At 43.3% G+C, this 24866-nt stretch overlaps 1 protein-coding gene across 1 annotated transcript in view; it reads left to right on the top strand.

Annotated features, from left to right (window-relative positions):
* Nucleotides 1-4533: 4533 nt before the first annotated feature.
* Nucleotides 4534-24866, top strand: part of ADAM9 (ADAM metallopeptidase domain 9) — a 197473-nt gene continuing 177140 nt past the window's right edge. Inside the window, exon 1 of the mRNA XM_073622349.1 lies at nt 4534-4961. Coding sequence (XP_073478450.1) covers nt 4889-4961 — 73 coding nt within the window. The 5' untranslated portion in view covers nt 4534-4888. The remainder of the gene's footprint in view (nt 4962-24866) is intronic.

The following is a 24866-nucleotide window of genomic DNA, read 5'->3' as shown; positions in this document are numbered from 1 at the left end:
CCCCTCTCTCCCCCTCTCCATCCCTCATTCATTTCAGACTCTAACCACACCCTCTAGAGCCACGCCCATTTAAGCCACGCCCACAATTTCACGTAAACACGCCCATTTTTCGACGCTGCGCACAAAGCGCGCCGCACTTGTCTATTTTTCCTAGGCCACGCCTGCTGTTGAATGCACCGCCCCCTAATTATTGGACAGCTCCGCCTACAGCCACAAAAGTGTCCCACATTTTTTTTTTACAATGTTGGCAACTATGGGAGTGTGTCTATGGGAATGTTTGACCATTCTTCCAGAAGCGCATTGGTGAGGTCTCTTACAATTTTTTTTCATACGAAAGCCACACTAATGAAACGAAAATCAGACGTTGAGTTCACATCCGACAAAAATTTTATAGTCTGCACATCCAGCTTTTGTCTAACGAAAAAGTGAAATCGGCCATCGAAAGCACCGTACTAATGATCCGAAAATCAGCAAATGGTTCGTCGGACGAATTTTTCCATCCGATTTTCGTATCGTGTGTACGGGCCCAAAAGCTGGATACAGACTATACAATGTTCTTTAGATTTTTTTCTTTTAGATTTACCAAAACTATATAATATGAGGTCAAACCTAAACCCTTTCATTGTGTATGCAATCAGGCAGGCCCTTGCACTACATAGTTGAAAGTAAATCTAAAGAAAATTGAACAGCAAAAGTTGTGCATCCAGCTTTAAGCCTCGTACACACAATCGGATCTTCCAACGAGAAATGTGTGATGACAGGCTGCTGGCGGAAAATCCGACCGTGTGTATGCTCCATCAGACAATTGTTGTTGGATTTTCCGCGAACAAATGTTGTATGGCAGGTTTTAAAATTTTCCATGGACAAATGTGTGTTGTCGGATTTTCCGAGCTTGTGTACACAAGTCCGTCGGATAAAAGTCCAAAGTACAAACACGCATGACCGGAAGCAAGGACAAGCTGGAAGCGGTCGGCCTTGTAAACTAGCATTCATAATGGAGAATTAACATTCGTGACGCGGCAAATTATGAAATCTCGAAATGCAGCGCACAATTCTCTTCTTCTTTAATAGGATAATAATGAAGCTGCTTTGCTGGTGATACTGATGGAGTTATTGCAAACTCATTTTCAAAGGCTTTTTTTTTTCTAGTGATATCAAGAATAACATTATTATTATTTTTTTTTTTTTTTTTATGGTGCAAGTTACCACAACACCATTATCCCGTAGTTTTTAAGATCAAAGATACAACTATGTTGGTATTCCTTGTCAATTTTACATGTTTTAAATGTAACTGCCGACTCCCAAACTGTCATTTGAAGTAAAACACATAGACAAGTATTATTCTCCACAATTAATGCATTTATTGTGCATTAAAAAAACAAAACAAATAAAATTAGACATGCTATCTGCCAATAGAGCTTAACCAAAAAGTACATTCTATGCATCCAAAAATATAGAAAATATACCAAATCAAATCATTATTCAACCAAAGAATAAAATAAAAGCCTCATACATGTGTCCTGCTTCTTAATATAGGGGGTCACCAATGCCAAGAGTCGGTGAACGCAGGGATCCATCATCCGGAGATAATTCTGAAAATCATCCGGATTATTCTCCTGGAGCTCCCGCAGCAAAGGCATATGACATAATTGGTCATGATTAATAAAGCAACCAATTTTTGGTCCAAGAATTCCTCCTCCTCCTATTCCTGGACTGGACTTGGGTCAAAGCAATAACTCCAAGGCCAATAATAAATAACACGTTATCTCCTCTGATTCCGCATGTCTGGTTGACGAACGGCCATTCAGGAACGAAATGAAAAGGGCAAAATGAAAAGTGCAAAATGAAAAGCACGAATCAACACTCCAAACTTCTACTAACACGAAATTAGCAGAAGGAGCCCAAAGGGTGGTGCTAAAGAGCTGAAAAAACACGTAGTACGTCACTACGTTCGTATTTGTTGGTCGACATTTCCTTGCCGTTTGTATGCAAGACAAAATCCAGGCACACGTCTTCAGACAAAAGTCCGAGGTTTTGTCTGCGGAAAATCCGATTGTGTGTACGAGGCGTTAGGCCCCTTTCACACTTGTGCGACTTCAAAGTCGCGCGATATTACCGTGATTTGATGCGATTTTGCTGCAATTTGGGAGCAGTACTACTTTGTATGACTTCGCCACAACTTTGGCATTAACCATTCTCAGCTTGTGCTTACAAAGTCGTACTGAAATTGTGTCTATATTATTCAGGTATGATTTGCATGCTACTTGAGGGTTTTTAACCCTTTCATGACTAAGCCTATTTTTGAAATTTGGTGTTTACAAGTTAAAATCCGTATTTTTTGCTAGAAAATTACTTAGAACCCCCAAACATTATATATATTTTTTTAGAAGAGAGTCTAAAGAATAAAATGGCGATTGTTGCAATATTTTTTATCACACGGTATTTGTGCAGCGGTGTTTTAAACGCAAATTTTTGGAAAAGTGACACTTTCATTAATTTTAAAAAATCCAAACAGTAAAGTTACCCCAATTTTTTTGTATAATGTGAAAGATGATGTTACGCCGAGTAAATAGATACCAAACATGTCACCCTTTATAATTGCACGCACTCGTGGAATGGCGACGAACTACGGTACCTATGAATTTCCATAGGCGACGCTTTAAAAATTTTTTACGGTTACCAGGTTTGAGCTACAGAGGAGGTCTAGGGCTAGAATTATTGCTCTCGCTCTGACGATCGCGGCGATACCTCACATGTGTGGTTTGAACACCGTTTACATATGCGGGCGCGACTTCCGTATGCGTTTTCTTCGCTGCGCGAGCTCGCGGGGACGGGGGCGCTTTAAAAATTTTTTTTTTTTTTTATTTATTTATTTTATTTATTTTTGTACTTTTATAAATTGTGTTTAAAAATTTTTTTTTTTTTTTTACTTTTATTGCTGTCACAAGCAATGTAAACATCCCTTGTGACAGTAATATGTGGTGACAGGTACTCTTTATGGAGGGATGGGGGGTCTAAAAGACCCCCCATCCCTCCTTTACACTTCAAAGTATTCAGATCGCCGAAAACGGCGATTCTGAATACTGTGTACTTTTTTAAATTCGGCGTCATTGGCAGCCGAGTAAACGGGAAGTGACGTCATGACGTCGCTTCCGCGTTTACAATTAGAAGGCTGGAACGAAGCCGCTCACAGCTTCGTTCCAGCCCGCCCCCAGCCGCCGGAGATTCCCGAATGGACACCGGGCCTCCCGATTGCACGGGAGGCCCGGTAACAGCGGCGGGAGGCGGCGGGAGGGGGGGGATGTCCCCTCCCGCTCCTCCGGTATAACAGCCGAGCGGCTTTTAGCCGCATCGGTTGTTATATTCGGGTAGCCGATCGCCCGCTGAAAACAACGGTACCGGGATGATGGCTGCAGCTGGCATCATCCCGGTATAACCCCGGAAAGCCGAGGACGCATATGTGCGTTCGGTCGGTGGGAAGGGGTTAACATTGAGGTCTATGGACATCAACTCGCATGGAAGTTGGACCAAAGTAGTGCAGGGACTACTTTGAAGTCAGGACGACTTAAAGTCGTGCCAATATGAATGGTAGTCATTAAAAATCATGGAGAATGACTTGTCAGTACAAAATCGTGGGACAAGCCGTATAAGTGTGAAAGGGGACTCAGGCTATGTTTCCACTAGTGCGACTTTTCATGCAATTTGGGACTGAAAAATCGTATGACAAGTCGTACCCCATGATTTCCAATGAGTACCGTTCATATCTGTGCAACTTCAAGTCACTGCGACTTCAAAGTAGCCCCTGCACTACTTTGGTCCCACTTTGATGCGACTTGAGATCTATAGACCTCAAGAATACACAGGCATTTCTTCAAGTCGCGGTCAAAAATCACGGCAAAATCGCGCGACTTTGGGGACACAATAGTGGAAACATCACACTTATACGACTTGTCCCACGTACTGCAAAATCGTATGACAAGTCATTCTCCATGATTTTCAATGACTACCATTCATATTGGCACGACTTTAAGTCGTGCCGACTTCAAAGTAGTCCCTGCACTACTTTGGTCCAACTTCCATGCGAGTTGATGTCCAAGACCTCAATGTTAAACCCTCAAGTAGCATGCAAATGGTACCTGAATAATATAGACGACTTTGTAAGCCCAAGCTGAGAATGGTTAATGCCAAAGTTGTGGCAAAGTCATACAAAGTAGTACTGCTCCCAAATCGTGGCGAAATTGCATGAAATCGCTGTAAAATTGTGCGACTTTGAAATCGCACAAGTATGAAAGGGGCCTAGGCTCCTTTTTGACACTGCTGGTGTTCAGGACAGCTGGGGTGGTCAAGAGGCCTGTAACTGTGCGACCTGCGATGTAATCTGATCTGCACTTTCTAAAAAGCGTTGCCCTGGTAATACTTGAATGAATCGCAGTTCGCTTTTTGGACACAAGATGTCGCTGTTGTCAGGCGTGCCTGTCCAATGAGCGGCGGGGCAGGGGAGCGTAGTGGCCGGTGTGCGCAGGCGCGGTGTGTAGCGCTGAGGTCAGGGAGTGATCAGCTGGGCAGAGTGCAGTGTGTGCACTTCTATGGGAGAGCAGAGGCGGGATCATCATCATCATCAGGCTTCTGCTCGCAGGGAGGGGGGAGCAGGGACTGAACACCAACAAGCTGGGAGTGCTGCATTCTGCTGGGAACTTCTGGGCTCCCTCACTTCTCATTGTCCCCCCACTTTGGGTTCTGTGCCATTGTTGTCATGACCAGGCTGTGCTAGAAGAGTAGGGATCAGGATGAGCTGTATACTATGAGAAGTGGATCCTGGGATCTCCTCATCACACCGGGGACTAGAGCTGCTCTCTGTATATAAACACCGGGCAGGATCACCCCCTCCATGGCTGCTGGCACCATGTCTGTCCTCCTCTACAGCGCCGCTCTGCTGCTCATCACCTGCTTGTGTGCCGGAGGTAAGTGAGATCTCCTACTTCTACTTACATTCTACTTTTCCTGTGTCTGTCATATATTGATTTACTGAGGGCTCGCTCACGCCAGGTCTGTGTAGATGGACGCAGGCGCAACGCACAGAATACAATGGTTCTCTATGTGCCGTGTTTACACCGTACAGGTGCGCCGCATAAGAGTATGTAGCATGTCTGTTATTTTTACACATCGCAACTCGCTGGGTGGGAAATTTACTAAAACTGCTGCAGCTCTGCATAATAACCTATTTATTTATTTATTGTCCAAGCTTAAAGTGACACTAAAGGGTTTTTTTTTTTTTTTTTTTAAATAACAAACCTATGATACTTACCTCCATTGTGCAGCTCCATTGTGCACAGAGTGGCCCCGAACATCCTCTTCTGGGGTCCCCGTGGCGCCTCCCCACATCAGATAAGCCCCTGGGAGAAGCGCTCTCCCGGGGGGTTACCTTGTGGGCGCTCTCCCGAGTCCAGCGGACGCCGAATGTAAGACTCGGCCCCCGGTGCCTGCGTCATTGGATTTGATTGACAGCAGCGGGAGCCAATGGCTGCGCTGCTATCAGTCTATCCAATCAAGAGCGGAGAACCCCGGGCAGAGAGAGAGAGTGCGTCCCCGTGGGACAAGTTCAAGGGTTCAGGTAAGTAAAAAGTGGGGGTGGGGGGGGGGGGGTGGCGGTCACTAACAGGTGTTCTTTCACCTTAAAGAGGAAGTATACCCTCTCTTTAAAAAAAAAAACACCCTGCAGGACAAAGGCATAATGAGCTAGTATGCATAGCATACTAGCTCATTATGAATTACTTACCTGAGATTGAAGCCCCCCGAAGTGACCCTTGTTCACCTCCTCCGTTGCTGACATGTTGACTCGGCGTGTCTTCCGGGTATTGCTGCTCCGGCGCTGTGACTGGCCGGAGCAGCGATGACATCACTCCCACGCATGCGCACTGGTGCTGCCACTAACGGCATGATCAGTGCGCCTACGCCATAGACATTGGTGCTGCTATTTCTGCAAATATCTCCTAAACCTTTTAGGTTTTGGGAGATATTTCTTGCACCTACAGGTAAGCCTTAATCTAGGCTTACCTGTAGGTTATAGTGGTTGTAATGGGTTTTACAACCACTTTAATGCATAGGATGCATTAAGGTGAAAAAACACGAACCCTTACAACCTCTTTAATTGAACATGCTGAAGTTAGAATCTGGTTATTATGCAGATTTTCACCAGATTCTGTGTGCTCCAGTTTTTGCAATCCCCCCCCCCCCCTATAATGCCGCCGTCATGCACTGCAGTGCTTACAGTTGTCATTTTACAACCATTAAAGTAGGAGTAGACTCCCATGTATGATTTTTACCTATAGGTAAGTCTCCAATAAGTTACAGTAAGACCCCTTTCACACTGAGGCAGTTTTCAGGCGTTTTCGCGCTAAAGATAGCGCTTGAAAACTGCCTCTCATACCTCCCCAGTGTAAAAGCCCGAGTGCTCTCACACTGGGGTGGTGCGCTTGCGGGACGGGAGAAAAAGTCCTGCAAGTAAGGATGAGCTCAGGCGTGTTCGCAAACAGCACGTGCAGAACCCACCAGGAAGTCAACACTGCACAGCGCTAATCCCGATGAAGCCGATGCAGAGATCAGGACAATGCCTCACTGCCTGTAATTAGCGATGTGCAGTGCCGACTTCCTGGTGGGCTCGTCACGTGCTGTTTGCGAACACGCCTGAGCTCATCCTTATCTGCAAGCAGCATCTTTGGGGCGGTGTAGGAGCGCTGTATATACCGCTCCTAAACCGCCCCTGCCCATTGGAATGAATGAGCAGAGATTCCGAAGCACCTGAAAAGCACTTTGGAAGCTCCACAACACGGACGGTTTTAACCCTTTCTTCTGCCGCTAGCATGGGGTTAAAAGTGCCCACCTAGTCGCCGAATTGTGCCGCTAATGCTAGCAGCGCTTTACCACCAAACGCGGCTGCAGTGTGAAAGCAGCCTAAATATCTCCTAAACGTGCCCTGTTCAGAAGATATTTACTTTAGATGCAGCTGGTGATGTCACCGGCGCAGGTGCTCTGAAGGAACAGCTTCCTTCAGAGCTGTGCCGTGAACAGTGATGTCATCGCTGGCTCAGCCATTTTATATCACCGAAGCTCACGAACCTGGAAGGAAGACCACGTCGTAATGTGCTAGTATGCGATGCATACTAGCACATTATGACTTAAACTGCCCGCTGCCTAAATATTTTTTTTCTTTATTGATGCGGTTTACTACCGCTTTAAAGGGTTACTTCAACTTTATGGAAAAGATGTAAAGGACAGCTATCTCCATACACCTGCCCAACCCCCTCAGTCCCTGCTGTACTCACTTTCAGGGTTGCCAAACTGTCAGCACCCCCACAGCTGGTACAGCGGTTGAGGGATTTCAAAACCCCGCTCTTCTCTGAGCAGCACTTCCAGGACGGACTAGAGCGATTCACTGTGATGGCTCTGACCAATGAGAATCGATCTGGTCTGCCCCGGAAGAGCTGCAAAGAGAAGAAATCCTGGCTGCAGGGGTGCTGACAGCTTGGCTACCCCAGAGGTAAGTAAAGCATGGACAAGGGGGTGGGAAGGGTGTACAGTGCTCATCTTTTCATTTTTTCTGTAAAGGTGAACTAACCTTTTAACCACCTATAGCCAAAAGATGGCTACAGCATGGGCTAACATTGCCGGGAGGGCATCTATGGACATCCTCCTGTGATCAGGCTTCCCACATGTCCCCTGTGGCACACATCGGCACGGATCTGTGATTGCTGTGTCGGATCACAGATCTGGGTAAGGAGCCAATCACAGCGGCTCTTTACCATGTGACCAGCTGTGTCCAATCACAGCTGATCACAGTGTAAACAGGATTTTCAGTTTTTTTGCTAGAAAATTACTTAGAACCCCCAAACATTATACATTTTTTTTCTAACGCCCTAGAGAATAAAATGGCGGTCGTTGCAATACTTTCTGTCACACCGTATTTGTCTTACAAGCATACTTTTTTTTTTTTTTAAAATACACTTTTTTTGACTTAAAAAATAAGACAACAGTAAAGTTAGCCCAATTTTTTTTATATTGTGAAAGATAATATTACACTAAGTAAATTGATACCCAACATGTCAGGCTTCAAAATTGCGCCCACTCGTGGAATGGCGACAAACTTTTACCCTTAAAAATCTCCATAGGCGATGTTTAAAAAATTCTACAGGTTGCATGTTTTGAGTTACAGAGGAGGTCTAGGGCTAGAATTATTGCTCCCGCTCTACTGATCGCGGCGATACCTCACATGTGTGGTTTGAACACCGTTTTCATATGCGGGCACTACTCGGGTATGTGTTCGCTTCTGCACGCGAGCTTGTCTTATTTATTTTACCTTTTTATTTTTAATTTTTACACTGTTAAAACATCCCTTGTAATAGAAGAAAAAGCACGACAGGACCTCTTGAATATGAGATCTGGGGTCAAATCAGATCTCATATTTACACTAAAATGCAATAAAAGGAAAAAAAAAATTGTCATTTTAAAAAAATGGCCTTTAAGATCTGTGGGTGGAAGTGACGTTTTGACGTCGCTTCCGCCCTGCATTGTTATGGAGACGGGTGGGGGCCATCTTCCCCTCACTCGTCTCAATGCCAAGGAAGGCACAACATCCGATCGCTTCCGCTGCTGCCGATGGCTCCGGTAAGCGGCGCAGGGCACCGGAGAGTGGCAGGAGGGGGGGGGGGGGCTCTCCTGCCGCTGATACAAGTGATCTTGCGGCGACTCCACCGCAGAGACCACTTTTATCTTATAGCGGGACGCCCGCTAAAGAAAAGGGTATTGGGGTTATGGCAGCTAGCTTTCATTTGGGTACAGCATTGTAATGACAGCTCAATTGTCATTCAAAGGGTGACAGCGCTGAAAGCTGAAAATTGGCCTGGGCAGGAAGGGGGTGAAAGTACCCAGTAGGCAAGTGGTTAAAGTATAACTAAAGGCAAACCTTTTTTTAAGTTTTTTTGAGTAGAGTGGAGAGGATCAGGACCCCTGTCAGGTTTCATTGCTGTCTGTGTCTTGATTAGGAAGATTCACCCTCTCTAGTGGTCCTGTTTACTGTTATCATCAAGTGAAAGTGTGAGCAGGCAGGTACGTTTATTTTACTGTAGAAGAGACATTGCATGTCTTTTCCATAATAAAGACCCTCATTGCTCGCAGTTTTTGATTTGAGAGTTTAATTCTGCTTTAAAGTAGAATTTCAACCCTATCTAATCTTAAAAAATGTCCCCTCCCTCTTCCTAACACCTATACTGACTAACCTGTGAAAGATGTATACTTACCTATTTTCAGCCTGCTCGGGTCTGGTCATGTGATCGCCCCTGTATTTGTCAGCTGCAGGGGAGAGGAGAGAGTGATCAGGCAACGACTGGTAATGCCTTGAATGGTGACGTCACTCATAGGCTTACTATGACCCGTCCATCCCCTGCAGCCGCCACTGGCTGACACACGGGATGGATCATGTGACTGGAGAAAATCAGCCTGAAAATAAGCAAGTCTACACATCCTTCTTACACAGGTTAGTCACCACAGGTTGCCAACATCCGATCCTTTCCACTAAAAACAGACGGATGGGGATCCGTTCTCCATCCATCTAGTGCAGTGGTTCTCAACTCCTGTCCTCAGGGCCCGCTAACAGGCCAGGTTTGCAAGATAACTGAAATACATCACAGATGATATCATTTGCTGCTCAGTGATTGTAGTATTCTAGTCTGCATCTCCCCAAGGTAATACTTAAAACCTGGCCTGTTAGTGGGTCCTGAGGACAGGAGTTGAGAACCACTGGTCTAGTGGATCAGATCCGATGATGGGTGTAAACAGACAGGTGGTTCGTTTACATCTGACCACCCATAGAGGAGAGTGTCTGTGTCTGCTCTGCATAAGCGGAGCGGACACAGACCAGTCATCTGCCTGCCCGGCGGTGATCGGCAGACAGATTTCCCACGGAGCAGGTCGATTCCAACGGTGCCCGTTCCATGTGGAAGGGGCTTAAAGCTGTTCACCTTCCGGTGTGAAGGTTCACAGAGCAAATGGTAATAAACAAAAGTGAAACTATTCACTTTGAGTACCCAATCACATGCAAGCAAAATTGGGGGAATAAAAACAACAGGGTTTTCACTTGCGTGTTATTGGGTGTTCGGAGTGTACACAGCTTCACCTTATTTACTAACATACAATGTGGGCAGCCTCCACATAGGGTCCTTGCACATGGTACTGATGTATGAATCCAAGGTATTCCTAGCAGAAAGTTCCAAATGTGAGTATGGTCTGTATTGTGTGTGTTTTAAAAATTTTCCCAGAATGCAAAATGCCAAATATTCAAATAATAGAATCTGCTATTCATGAAGGCAGCTTTGATTTACATGCAATATACTGACCAGTAACGCAGATTTTTGTAATAATTTTCCTAAATCTTCTTCCAGGATAGCTACTTGAGAGGTGATTGGCTCCGCCCTCAACAGGAAACACAAACCAGAAAGAGATTGAGATATATATATTATAAAATTTGCAGCGCCAGTATTTTCAGTGAACGATAGTATGAAATAAGTAAAATCTAAAGGCAACTTGTGAGAGTGTTCATCAATAATGTAGCTATGATCCTAAAAAAAATCCAAATTTCAAAGATAAAGTCTTGTGCAGGAAATCAGGAAGAAAAGATCCAACACCTTCACACCAACACCTTCACATGTAAAAAAAAAAGTCCTTCTGGGAGAGTATTCCGAGGTCAGCCGCCACTTCCTCATGAAATCAACACTCACCAGATGGGATGGCAGCCATTACAACAGCATGTACACCTGTGTATTTATAACAAACATCCACAGCAAGTATATAAATCCCACCCAATATCCACATCAGAAATACTCCTCATGAGATTAAGCTGGAGTGACTAAAGCTCACCAGGATCCAAAAAGATGGTCTGTTAGTGTAGTATTTAATATGAATCCATGTATTGTTAAAAACATACATGAAACAACAAAGTTCTCACATAAAAAAGCTGCTGCTGACCCGGAATCGGACCGCGGAGTGACGTCCGCTCTAGCAGCTCCTTCCAGATGCATTTCGTCCAATAGGCTATTAACTTAAAGTGGATGTAAACCCTCACATATACCCAGTGAAGTGAACAGCCTCAGATGATACACAGAGCTGAAACAAATCTCCCTACATAAGTTTTTCATGTATATCTGCTGTCTTCACCTTTTATATACTGTTTAGAAAATGCACGTCCTGTTAGAATTTTCTCTTCCCGATTCATCTGTAGGAGTGGATTATTGCTATACACTGTGAGACAGCTGATTGGAGGAAAGGCACACACCCCCTTCCAAAACATACAGAGGTTGCCTGTGAATAGTTTAGCTTTGTGCTAATTTATTTATAGCAACCTCCACCGACACACGCTTCAGGCTCCTGTCTCGGAGAGCTTGTCAAAATTTATCAGGCTCATCACAGAAGAACGGAGCAGGGGACAGCTGCGGGACTTAGTGCTTTGAATAGAGATACAAATACACTGCTGATAGATGTGCTCAGCTCAAATTTCATGAATCGGGTTTTACATCCACTTTAACCTAAAAGATAACCTCCTTACGTCTTGGACGAACGTGTTGGGGAGGAGCTGCTAGTGCTGACATCATGCTGCTGTCCGATTCTGGGTGGGCTGTGGCTTCTTATGTAAGAACTTTGTTGTTTTATGTATGTTTTTAACAATACATGGATTCATATTAAATACTACACTATCAGAGCATCTTTGTGGCTCCTGGTGGGCTTTATACTTAGCTTAGCTTTTTACCTCTTTCATATTTCACACCATTGTTCACTGAAAATACTGGCGCTGCACATTTTCTTTTATATATGTTTATTTGAGCTAAGTATACTGCTTGTATGTGAAAGCCGCCACTTGCTTTAGAGATCAAACTACAGCGCAGAAAATCCTTTAGTATTATTATTTATGTATATACACTTGATTGAGCTTGCTGTGGTTTCGGAGCGCGCTGAGTGCCCCTCCTGTGATCGCTGTGCCCACCAGACACAGTGGATCACTGTTACTGGGTATCATGTGATTGCTGTGATTGGTCATAGCGATCACCTGATAACAATGGAAACAATCTGTCATGAATGGCTTTCCATTCATGAACAGCTTGCTTACTGCTGTTATCTGTGATTGGCTCACAGCAGTCACATGGCTTACCTGTAACATGTGAATAGCTTAGCCAACCGCAATCAAAAGCAAGCTGTTCATGAATGGAAGACCATTCATGACAGCTAAAGCTCTTAGTGATTGGGTACTCGGCAAGTGATGGTGTTTGAAATGTGTTACATCTTTACCTAAAAAATTTCCCTCATGTACATTGGTGGAGGTTCTTGCAACAAATGAGGATGAGGAGGAGGGAAGGGCTTTTTAATCTCTTTGTGGTTGTCATTTTCTGCTGAAGGCAGAGCCAATCATCATCTAAGTATCTTAAACCTGAAGTGACATCAGTGCGTAAGAAGCGTGCAGCCTCTTTCGCACTGATGTCACTTCCGGTTTATCTGGTTCCTATCTCGAGTGGTGGAACGCACGCCCAGAGTAGGGGAAACGGCGTGTTTTACCCTACTAGTGAGCTGTAGATGCCAGTGCTAGCCTATAGCACCAACGAATGTGAGTGCAATCTTCAGGCTATATTATTGGCGTATTTGTACAGGCTATATTATTGGCGTATTTGTACAGGCTATATTATTGGCGTATTTGTACAGGCTATATTATTGGCGTATTTGTACAGGCTATATTATTGGCGTATTTGTACAGGCTATATTATTGGCGTATTTATACAGGCTATATTATTGGCGTATTTGTACAGGTTATATTATTGTCATATTTGTACAGGCTATATTATTGGCATATTTGTACAGGCTATATTATTGGCATATTTGTACAGGCTATATTATTGTCATATATGTACAGGTTATATTGCGCTGTCATTCTACTCTGCTTCTTTTGAGTGTCTGCCGGCATAAGAATTGCAAGATCTGGCAGCTGCTATCAGACAAGCCCGGGACCATCCCTCTTTGATGTTGTTTGCCTGTCCATATATTTCATATCTTTGCGAGTGTTGATTTAGCAAATTGCTGTTCGGTGAGTTTTCTCTCTCACACGAGTGTTGGTGAAGCTCAGACTTTTCATTTTCACTTATTTCACAATATTGAACACTTTCTACGAGGTTTTGTGGACTTTTCTTCTTATTGATTTAGGAGATGTTGAATTAATGCCGTCTTTTTATTTACTTATTTTTCATGTAAGAATCTAAACACTAGGTATTTTTTGTGCACTTGATCAAGAGCCCTTAGTAAATGAACTCAAGGCCTTGCCTACCAAAATGATTATATTGCTTTGATTGATCCAATCTAGATTTTTGTGTTTTTTTTTTTTTTTTATATGGAGCCTTTATCAATGCTGTTCTATAACTTCCAGTAGCCAATCAGAAATGAGTTGCCATCACTGTGCTAATGAACTGAGAAATGTGACCCATCATGCCAGCGCCTTGTGTACTCTGATACTTCATATAGGTCATTTGTTTGCTGTACATCTCCCTGTCCAGATTACACTGTATCCTGCTTCTCCTTATCTATATGTACTCACACTGACGTGTCATGTGCTTTGTACATTTTAATTGTTTTTATTGCATCTTAATTTATGACCCCATATGACAAGCGGTCCTTAGCATCACCTGGCTCCTTTTATAGGGGTGATCATGTGAAATACAGCGAACGTTCACAACTCCGTACAGCTCATAGCACCTGCAGTTTATGGGATTGTTTCTACCATATCCATTGAGCAGCACAAGGACACAACTCGCCGCACCGTCCACAGCATGTCACAACGCATGGACTAAAACGCAGTGTCAATGTGTAACGCTTCAATAAATGTAAAACAATAACCAGGGAAATATGTTTTATCAATGCAGTGCTCCGCCTGACACAACCTACACCAGGACACAGAAGTTTTATTGTACAGACTGGTGTGAATGAGCAATGTGTCATCAGCCTGGAGGGCTCTTTTTTTCTGAGTATTCTGGTTATTACATTAGGCTGTAATGTGCAACGATGATGATGATGGATGTGGTTTACTGAAACTGACAAATGCTGATTTAAAAAAAAAAATCTATTTGAGTATATATTCTTAATAATATTAACCACTTCAGCCCCGGAAGATTTGGCTGCTGAATGACCAGGCCATTTTTTGCGATTTGGCACTGCGTCGCTTTAACTGACAATTGCGCGGTCATGCGACGCTGCACCTAAACAAAATTGACGTCCTTTTTTTCCCACAAATAGAGCTTTCTTTTGGTGGTATTTGATCGCCTTTATGGTTTTTATTTTTTGCGCTATAAAGAAAAAAAGAGCGAGAATTTTGAAAAAAAACCCACAATATTTTGTACTTTTTTGCTATAATAAATATCTCCATTTTTTAATTTTTTTTTTAAAAAAGCTCATTTTTTCTCAGTTTAGGTCGATATGTATTCTTCTACATATTTTTGGGCAATAAGCGTATATTGATTGGTTTGAGCAAAAGTTATAGCTTCTACAAAATAGGGGATAGATTTATAGCATTTTTATTATTATTATTTTTTATACTTGTAATGGCGGCGATCTGCGATTTTTATCGGGACTGCGACAATATGGCGGACACATCAGACACTTTTGACACATTTTTGGGACCATTGGCATTTATACAGCAATCAATGCTATAAAAATGCACTGATTACTGTAAAAAATGTCACTGGCAGAGAAGGGGTTAATACTAGGGAGTGATCAACGGGTTAACTGTGTTCCCTGGGAGTGTTTTTAAATGTAGGGGGGGGGGCTGACCTAGAGGAAGTGACAGATCGTGGTTCCTAGCTATTAGAAACTCACAATCTGTCACACCTCACAGAACAGGGTTTACACACATGTCCCTGTTCTGCCTCTGGTGCCCGCGATCGCACGTGGCCGGCGGTCATCCCGACCGTCGGCCATGAGCATCAGCACCCCCGCAGTGCAGCGGGCGCGTGCTTTCCCGATCCCACGAGCCGACGTACAGCTACGACAGCTCGCGGGATTGTGCCGACCTGCTGCAGTATAATGACGGTGGCTGGTTGGCAAGCGGTTAAAGGGGTTGTAAACCCTCGTGTTTTTTCACTTTAATTCATCCTATGCATTAAGGTGAAAAAAACACCTGGCAGTCACTGTGGGAGACCAGTGTAGCGGTGCCCCCGTGGGGTCGCTTAGTGTAGTTGTCCCACCTGTCACCCTGCTCAGCCCGACATTCACTTCCAGTCACTCCTCACTGAACAATGAACAGTCCTTCAGCTTGTTTTGGTTGTTTTATTGAGGGGATTTAACTTGGATGGGGAAAGGGAACATGGGATGCCCAGATAATTGAGTTTAAACAAATGAAAAGATCTTTGGAATCTGTATTTGCAGTCTCTAAAGCTCCATATTCCTCCAACACATCACTTATGAGTCCTCTCTGCTTCCTCTACTGCACAATGCTTGATTCCTGGCACAGATGGCACATGGTTAGGCCCCACTCTGAAAAAGGCCTAACCGTTAAGGATTTGCCATTTGCTGGCAGGGGTCTGCAGTCCCCTTTGATGTAGCAACTAATAGCAACTGAAAAGAGTCTTTTTGTGCTAGCTGTGTTTTAGGTGGACTACTGGTCCCAGTCAGTCCTGTGCGGACTCTGACAACCCTCCTTGCTGCAGCAGCCTGTTGCAAACGCCAGCAACATCACAGTCTCTCCCTCTGACTCTACATCCACTCCTGGCATGTCGCTCCCAGCTCTCCTGACTGTGCCTGTCACTCACCGAACCACAGATGGATCCTTCCTGATGACTTGCCCGGCAATGTTCCCCGCTGTCCTCTCCTGCTCCTGTTCAGAACACCCCTCATTTGGGTTGTATGGAGAGCCCGGCCCGAGGACCCCCCCCAGACAGGGGATCACACTAAGGCCACGACAGCCTAACACTCCCTCACTCAATTCTTCCACCCGACAACTCCTCCCTCAGCAGACTGACCCCAGGTATATGTAGGGGGCCTGCCCCCCTGCCAATCCTAGTTGGGGATTGGTCAGGGCTCCCAGATACCCCTCATGCCACTCCAGTCCTCTCTCCCCACCTCTTTTCTAGAACCTTCCAGAAACCAGAGGGAGGCGCCAGAGAGATGAAGACACATGTCCGTTACCTGCTGCTGCTCTAAAACACTCCCACCCCCCAGATCGAAAACAAACAGGCCTAGCTTTTAGCTAGGCCTGCCTAAATTTACCTGCACTCCCTGAAAAAAAAACCTAAAACTACCCCCTGGCAACCTACCTGCCTAGGGTAGAGGGTGCTACACCAGGTACAGTGAATGCAGGGTCCTGGGTTTAGTACCACTTTAAAAATGTATAGCAATTGGTAAGACATGGACTGGTTGTATCTCCAAGGCCCACAATATCGAAAGAAATATAAAGAACTGTAAACGATAGCAACTTTGCCAGAGGAAAAAAAAAAAGTTTAACCTCCATATACAGTGCAGAAAGGCTTATTTACAGTAAGAGCTGTGAAAATGTGGAATCGATTTTCTCACGAACCACCTCAAGCTGGATGTTCCTAAATGTACAGAAAATAATTGTCTCTTAATATTTTGTAAGTATTAACACCAGTGATTGTGGAAGCAGGAACATTTAATTGCCTTCGTAGCAAATTGGATTGTGCTTTATAAGGGGTTTTTGTTACCTTCCTCTGGATCAACAACATGTATAGAATTTTGTATATGCAAGTTTCCAATTTTATTTATGTGTTGTGTTTTTTTTTTTAATTATTATTCTGTTTTGTGTAATTGTCAGTGGAAGCCAATGCTAGACAGATTAATAGTGATATTATACCCGAGTTCATACCCACCAGCACAATTCTCGTGTATTGTCAGCCATCTAGATTAAACAAATAGATTATTTTATATAAAGAAAGGCTTGGCTTCCTGGCAGGCTGAGCAATAACACATAGACGTAACAAACGCCTCCACCTGCCCACCATAGGTTTATTCTATTGGCGGGCCCACTAGTGACATTGATTAAACAGAAAAACAATCTGCACAGTCAATCACCTATGTAATGTGGGTTGCAGGATTGATCGACCTGTGTAACCAGCCTGTCCATACATGGATTGAAGTTTCGGCTGGTCCCCTCTGAACTGTACGAATTTTGATCCATGTATGGCCGACTTAAAGGATAAGTTCACCTTTTAACAAAAAATAATAAATGCACATTTTGTTTTTGCAGGTAAAAAAAAAAACATCATACAGGCAAGCAGATACAATCTGACAGGAAGACTCAATGCACTACCACAGTGCTCCACAGTTCCGTGGTAGTTCATTGAAAACTAGAAGCAGACAGCTGCAAAGGCTGTTGGGACTTGTAGTTTTCCATTCAGATAAGTGTTTTGGACAGCTAGCTGGAAGATCTTCGCTAGGTGTCGGAGTTGGGGGGTGCTGGACCGTTTGTAACATGTTACACCCTGAACATAGGTGGAACATGTTAGGAAAGGTAAACTTATCCTTTTAAGCCCTGGCTTGTTCCAGCTCTGAAGTGGAAGGCAGTAATTTTTTTTTTGTTTTTTGTTTTTTTTTTTAAATCAAACCGGGAATAGTTAAAGGATCAGTTCACTTTAAAACATAAAATAATGCAAATATTTTTTGCAGGTAAAAAAATATGCATTTATTATTTTTTGTTGCAGGAGCCTGGAAAGCATTGCACCAGCGTTCAGCAGTTTGTTGGTGCCCTGCAAGTCTCCTGCAGATCTGTCAGTGTATCGGCTTGCCCATAGCCCCACTTGGCAACGTTTATTTTAAATTGTGATGGTTAGCAGGGAGGGAGAAGATCCCTGCTAGCTGTCAGATCTGGGAGCAAGGGGGTGCGGGGAGCAGTCCGTTTGTAACATGTTACACCCTGAATATAGGTGTATCATGTAACATGTTACAAAAGGTGAACTTATTTAAAATCTATGCAGCCACCTCTATATACTACATTGCTGATAAGATTGATGTCAGTAGTTTTAGTTTCACATTTGTATTGTGTGATATTTCAGTGAAGCATGCCTTACTACTTGTGTGTTTCTAAGGCCCCTTTCACGCAGTTTAACCTGTTGGTTTTTTTAGGCAGACCCAATTGGACTCTCTATTATCCTCTATGGAGTGGCAGATGGAAACGTACGTGTGTCTTTTTATACCTGTTGACATCTGATCTGATCCCCCCCATCCGTCTAGTGGATCTTATAGCAGTCGGGTATAAATGGACAGGCGGTCTGTTTAAATCCAACCACCCATAGAGGGGAGTGGGCTGTGTTTGTGTCCTCTCTGTATAAGCAGAGCAGACACGGACCAGTCTTCCGGCTGCTCAGCGGGGATCATTGGACAAATTCCCCACTGAGCAAGCAGACCCTGCCCCATGTGAATGGGGGCTAAGCGGTGTGCCACTTTTTGAAAAATGATGTTGCAGGATATTGGCACCCCCTCCTTCAACTACTCTACATAGTTACATAGTAGGTGAGGTCGAAAAAAGACACAAGTCCATCAAGTCCAACCTATGTGTGTGATTATATGTCAGTATTACATTGCATATCCCTGTATGTCGTGGTCGTTTAGGTGCTTATCTAATAGTTTCTTGATACTAGCGATGCTCCCCGCTGAGACCACCGCCTGTGGAAGGGAATTCCACATCCTTGCCGCTCTTACAATAAAGAACGCTCTACGTAGTTTAAGGTTAAACCTCTTTTTTTCTTCTAATTTTAATGAGTGGCCACGTGTCTTAAACTCCCTTCCGTGAAAAAGTTTTATCCCTATTGTGGGGTCACCAGTACGGTATTTGTATATTGAAATCGTATCCCCTCTCAAGCGTCTCTTCTCCAGAAAGAATACGTTCAGTGCTCGCAACCTTTCCTCATAACTAATATCCTCCTGCAATTACAGCTGCAAGTCTTTTTGGGGATGTCTCTACCAGCTTTGGACATCTAGAGAGTGAAATATTTGCCCATTCTTCTTTGCAAAATAGCTTGTGGTCTGTCATATTGGATGGTGAGCATCTGTGAACAACAATTTTCAAGTCTTGCCACAGATTCTCAATTGGATTTAGGTCTGGACTTTTTAATGGGCCATTCTAACACATGAATATGCTTTAATCTAAACTATTCCCTTGTAGCTTCGACTTTATGTTTAGGGTCGTTGTGAACCTCCGCCCCAGTCTCAAGACTTTTGCAGACTCTAACAGGTTTTCTGCTAAGATTGACCTGTGTTTGGCTCCATTCATCTTCCCGTCAACTCTGACCAGCTTCCCTGTCCCTGCTGAAGAAAAGCAACCCCACAACATGATGCTGCCACCACCATGTTAAATGGTGGGGATGGTTTGTTCAGGGTAATGTGCAGTGTTAGTTTTCCGCCACACATAGCATATTGCTTTTAGGCCCAAAATAAAATTTTGGTCTCATCTGACCAGAGCACCTTCTTCCACATGTTTGCTGTGTCCCCCACATGGCTTCTCACAAACTGCAAACGGGACTTCTTATGGCTTTCTTCCACCAATGGCTTTCTTCTTGCCACTCTTCCATAAAGGCCAGATTTGTGGAGTGCACAACTAATAGTTGTCCTGTGGACAGATTCTCCCACCTGAGTTGTGGATCTCTGCAGTTCCTCCAGAGTTACCATGGGCCTCTTGGCTGCTTCTCTGATTAATGCTCTCCTTGCCCAGCCTGTCAGTTTAGGTGGACGGCCATGTCTTTGTAGGTTTGCAGTTGTGCCATACTCTTTCCATTTTCGGATGATGGATGGAAACGGTGCTCAGTGAACTGTTCAAAGCTTGGGATATTTTTGTATAATCTAACCCTGCTTTAAACTTCTCTACAACTTTTATCCCTGATCTGTTGGGTGTATTCCTTGGCCTTCATGATGCTGTTTGTTCACCAAGGTTCTCTAACAAACCTCTGAGGGCTTCACAGAACAGCTGTATTTATACTGAGATTAAAGGAGTTGTAAACCCTTGAGGTTTTTCACCTTATTGCATTCTATGCATTAAGATGAAAAACCTTCTGTAGTGCAGCAGCCCCCAGAGCCCCCTTTTACTTGCGTGAATGTGATTGTTCCAGCGACGGGGACAAGGACAGCAGCTCCAGCCACTGTCTCGGGTCCTCATTGGATAGATCGATAGCAGCAGAAGCCATTGGCTCCCGCTGCTGTTAGTCAAATCCAGTGACATGGGAGCAAGGGGGCGGGGTCGAGTCCTGCTGTCTGTGTCAATGGACTCAGCAGCAGGACTCGGGAATACGCCCGCACGTGTGCCCCCATGGACCCCAGAAGAGGAGGATCCGGCCGATCTGTGCAAAACCCTTGAAAAAAGAGGGGAAGGTTGGGACTTTGAATGAGGTGTGAAATGGTGGAACCAATCAGATTCACAAAGGTACAAACATGAATATGTTTATTGGTGAACCAATGATCAGCGATTGCAACAAAAAATATGGCATAAACAATATATAAAAAAACAAAGCAAATGAATATATGCAAAAACCTGGCATAAACAAATAAGGTAGTACAACATAATCCCTCCTGGCAGACAAGTCATATAGAGGAATCTCATAAAAAATTGTCATGAAGTGTTGGATGCATCAAGGTGGGCTTGACACTTTTCGTGGACTTGTATCCACTCATCAGGAGCCGGGAAGCATACAAGTTCTATAAAGTATATAAGATCCATTTGATATGATGTATTCACCCATATAGGGAGAGTAGAAGGATAGGTTTATGAAATAATTGGCGATGCCAGGAAATACTCACATACAGCCGGTAATGTGATCTAATAATGCCCACATGCCGAGGGTCCGCAAGAATAAGCCTGTTGCGGGAGCTGAGAAGGGAAACCAATGGGAAAGTCCAGGACCACACACGCCATCCTCCTTCCGTGGACAGGGCTTCTGTGATATAATGAGTGGGGTAAATAGTGTGTATCCATGACAACAATGGTCAAAAAACAGGGACTAAAAATGAACGTAAGTATCAAAGAGTGGCCCATGCCCAAGGTGAGAAAACCAAAAACAACCCTTGCACAGAGGAGGTAAGTATAACATGTTTGTTATTTAAAAAAAAAAACGAACCTTTACAACCCCTTTAAATTACACATAGGTGGACTCTATTTACTATTTAGGTGACGTCTGAAGGCAATTAGTTCCACTAGATTTTAGTTAGGGGAATCAGAGTAAAGGGGGGCTGAATACAAATGCACTCCACACTTTTCAGATATTTATTTGTAAAAAACTTGAAAACCATTTATCATTTTCCTTCCACTTCACAATTATGTGCCACTTTGTGTTGTTCTATCACATAAAATCCCAATATAATACATTTAACTTATTGGTTGTAACATGACAAAATGTGGAAAATTTCAAGGGGTATGAATACTTTTTTCAAGGCACTGTATTGCCTGGCATTTTTGAGTTCTGCTGGTGTGAAGCACGTATTGTATTTATGTGGCAGTTGGAAACTTTTCTAACATCATAACATTTTAACTTTAGATTATTTAAGTATCCTTACATGTTATATGGCGTTAAGATTTTTGTGAATTAAAGTAGAGCTAAAAGAAAAGCTTTTTTCATTATGACAACAGATGTGTGTGTGTGTGTGTGTGTGTGTGTATATATATATGTGTATATATATATATATATATATATATGTGTGTGTGTGTGTGTGTGTGTGTGTGTGTGTGTGTAAAATATATATAATATATATATATACACACACACACACACACACACACACACACACACACACACACACATATATATATATATATATATATATATATATATATATGTATGTATGTATGCCAATCTGCCATAACACTGACGGGTAAAGTGAATAACATTGATTACCTAAAATCTGGTGGAATATATAAGGCAGCAAGTGAACATGTTTTCCCTGAGGTTGTTGTGGTTAAAAAAAAAAAAAATAAGTGTAAGGAATAGTATTTGAGTGGCTTTGACAAGGGCCAAATTAAACGGCTAGACAACTGGGTCAGTGCAGCTCTTATGGGACGTTCCCAGTCTGCAATGGCCAGGACTGACAAAGTGGCCCAAGGAAGGAACTGCAGAAAACTGGTTACAGGGTCATGGGTGGCCAAGGCTTGATTGGTACATGTGGGGTGCAAAGGCTGTTCAGTGTAGTCCGATCCAATAGCAGAACTACTTTAGCTCCAATTGCTGGTTCTGATAGAAAGGTGTCAGGACACACAGTGCATTGCAGTATGTTGTGTATGGGGCTGTGAAGCCTCAGACCAATCGGGGTGCCCATGCTGACCCATGTCCACAGCCAAAAACACCTACAGTGAGCACATGAGTATCAGAACTGGATGATGGAGTAATGGAAGGAGGTGACCTGATGTGATGAATCACGTTTATTTTACATTGTGTGTGTGTGTCACTTACCTGGGGAAGAGTTGGCACCAGTCTGCTCTGTGGGAAGAAGGCAAGTTGTCGGAGGCAGATACCACAGCATACCTTCAGAGGTCTACTGTTATTCATACCTCAACGGGTCAGGGCTGTTTTGGTAGCATATACGCGTTTTTCTGATTATAAGTATGATGAGAGTCCTGATTTTTAAAGCTCAAAATGCAGCTAAAACTAATCTCTATTTATTTAGATTTGGGTAAGGGAAAGATTAGGGTTTTATCTTCGTTGTCTTCACGGGACCCATAGGGCCCTTTCACAGGGGCGGACCAATCGGACTATCTAGTCTCCTGTATGGAGTGGCCGGTGTCAATGGACATGTATCCATTGACACCCGCCGACATCCGATCTGATCCTGTCCGCTAAAAACAGAGGGATGGGGAACCCATGGACAGATTCCCCACTGAGCAGGTGGTCTCCAACGGAGCCCGAAATGTGTGTAAGAGGTCTTAGTGTCACAGATGGTAATAAGGATAAGTGTTCTGGCTCTACTGTTTTGGGTTGGTTTACTACAGTAAATGAGTTGAGAATCTTCACAAGAAAAGTGTGTGAATTTTTACTTTATTAATCAATTATGTGAAAAGAATTTGCACATGATTAGGTATTGTAATAAACAAGATTTTTCTATTTTTTTTTTTATTCGCTTGATTGGATATTTTAAATTATTATTCACAATTGTTTTGTTTAAATATTCTGGATTCCTTTGGTACATCAGCCCCATTGTGTCTCAACTACTAAAGACAAAGCTTTGGCTGGAATTGATCTTTATTAGCCAAGAATTCCTTCTCATCAAAGTTCTATTGCAATTTAATGACCAGTGGGTACTGATTAAAGGAGAAATATGGCCAAAGCTTTTTTGGCCATACTTCTCCTGTGGGTTACACTTAGTTCTGATTTACTGTGACCCAGATTCAGCTGACAGCGGGCTAAAGTATGCAGTTGGCTGATGTCACAGAGCTGGTGCAGGCTTTGCAGGGATCCTGACAATAATGTTCTGCCCCGATGCCTGACTGGAAGCTGGCTCAACCTCTCAGTGCACCACTGAAAGCCTGAGCCAGCTGCTCCTGCCCCCTCCACAGTCCGGCACTGCAGTGATTACAGAAGAGGCATAGTACAGAGCGGTGACTGAGATTCACTGCTCTGTGCTCAGAGTAGACCAGAGAACTGAGCGATCAGCAGTCTTTGATCACTCAGTTCTTGCTGTGGAGCCAGCAGGGGACAGCTGCAGTATCGGATCGATGCTGCAGCCATGTAGGTGAGTATAAATATATATATATATTTTTTTTAATCCTGCATTTCTCTTTTAAGGTACTCTTCAACATGATTATTGAACCATAATTACATACTTTATATGTAGTAATTAAGTAGTAGTTTTGTTCTCCTTTTTGGACTTTTAGGGAGGCTCCTCGGATACATTTTGACGTTGGGTATTATTTCATCCAAAGGTTGTTATTATTTGATAAAATGATGTGTAGGGATGTTGAGCTCTGGCACAAAGCAGGATATAAGGTGTCTATTGGATAGAGGCAGAGAAAGGAGAAATTCTAGGTGGAGATAAAATAATAAAATAGAAATTCATGAGACTTTTTAAATGTTTATTTTGTTCAGAAAAAAAAAAAAAAAATTCCACTTTAATGCGGGATTTATTTTTAAATAGTAACATTTTTTTAATGCCAAAACGATTATGCAATAAATAACTGGCATGTAAAAAGGCTCATGTGGCCTTGTGAATCGAGTCTATTGTGCAAGTCATTTTCCGTCCATGGCTCGAACAAAAATAGTTTTAAGTATGGAAAATAAAAGCATTTAATTTTTTAAGCAAAACTTACCTCCATGGATGGCATGGCTGTCTGTTCTGTTCAAATATAGAAAACAGTCTATCCACTAAAACAGTGGTCTCCAGTCTGAGGCCTAGCTTGTCTTTATCCTGTCCTTGGGGCACCACGATGGTGCATAAATCCTACCACTGACACCAACAATGGGGCACAGTTCCTTCCACTGACACAATGATGAGGCACTATTTATTTTCCTGATACCAACAATGGGGCATCATTTCTCCCAATGACACCATCGATGGGCCACTGTAGTCAGATTGAAAAAAGACACAAGTCTATCCAGTTCAACCAATAAAAAAATAAATTCAAAAAATCATACAATCCCAGTGGCATTATTACCGTGAACAGTGAAGCTGCACGATTAATCGTTTAAAAAATCACAATCTCGATTCAACCCTCCTCACGATCTCTATGCAGAATTTCCCGATTCATTCATATAACAAGTGTAGAGAATTCTCTGCTCACTTAGCTGTCAAAAGGAAAAAAAAAAACAGTGATACCACCATCCCTCTGCCTCTGATGCCACCATCCCTGTGCCTCTGATGCCACC

This window comes from Aquarana catesbeiana, linkage group LG03 (assembly GCF_042186555.1).
Source record: "Aquarana catesbeiana isolate 2022-GZ linkage group LG03, ASM4218655v1, whole genome shotgun sequence".
In the NCBI taxonomy this organism is placed as follows: Eukaryota; Metazoa; Chordata; class Amphibia; order Anura; family Ranidae; genus Aquarana; species Aquarana catesbeiana.
The sequence above is the reverse complement of the archived record's forward strand: the minus strand, read 5'-3'. Positions and strand labels throughout refer to the sequence as shown.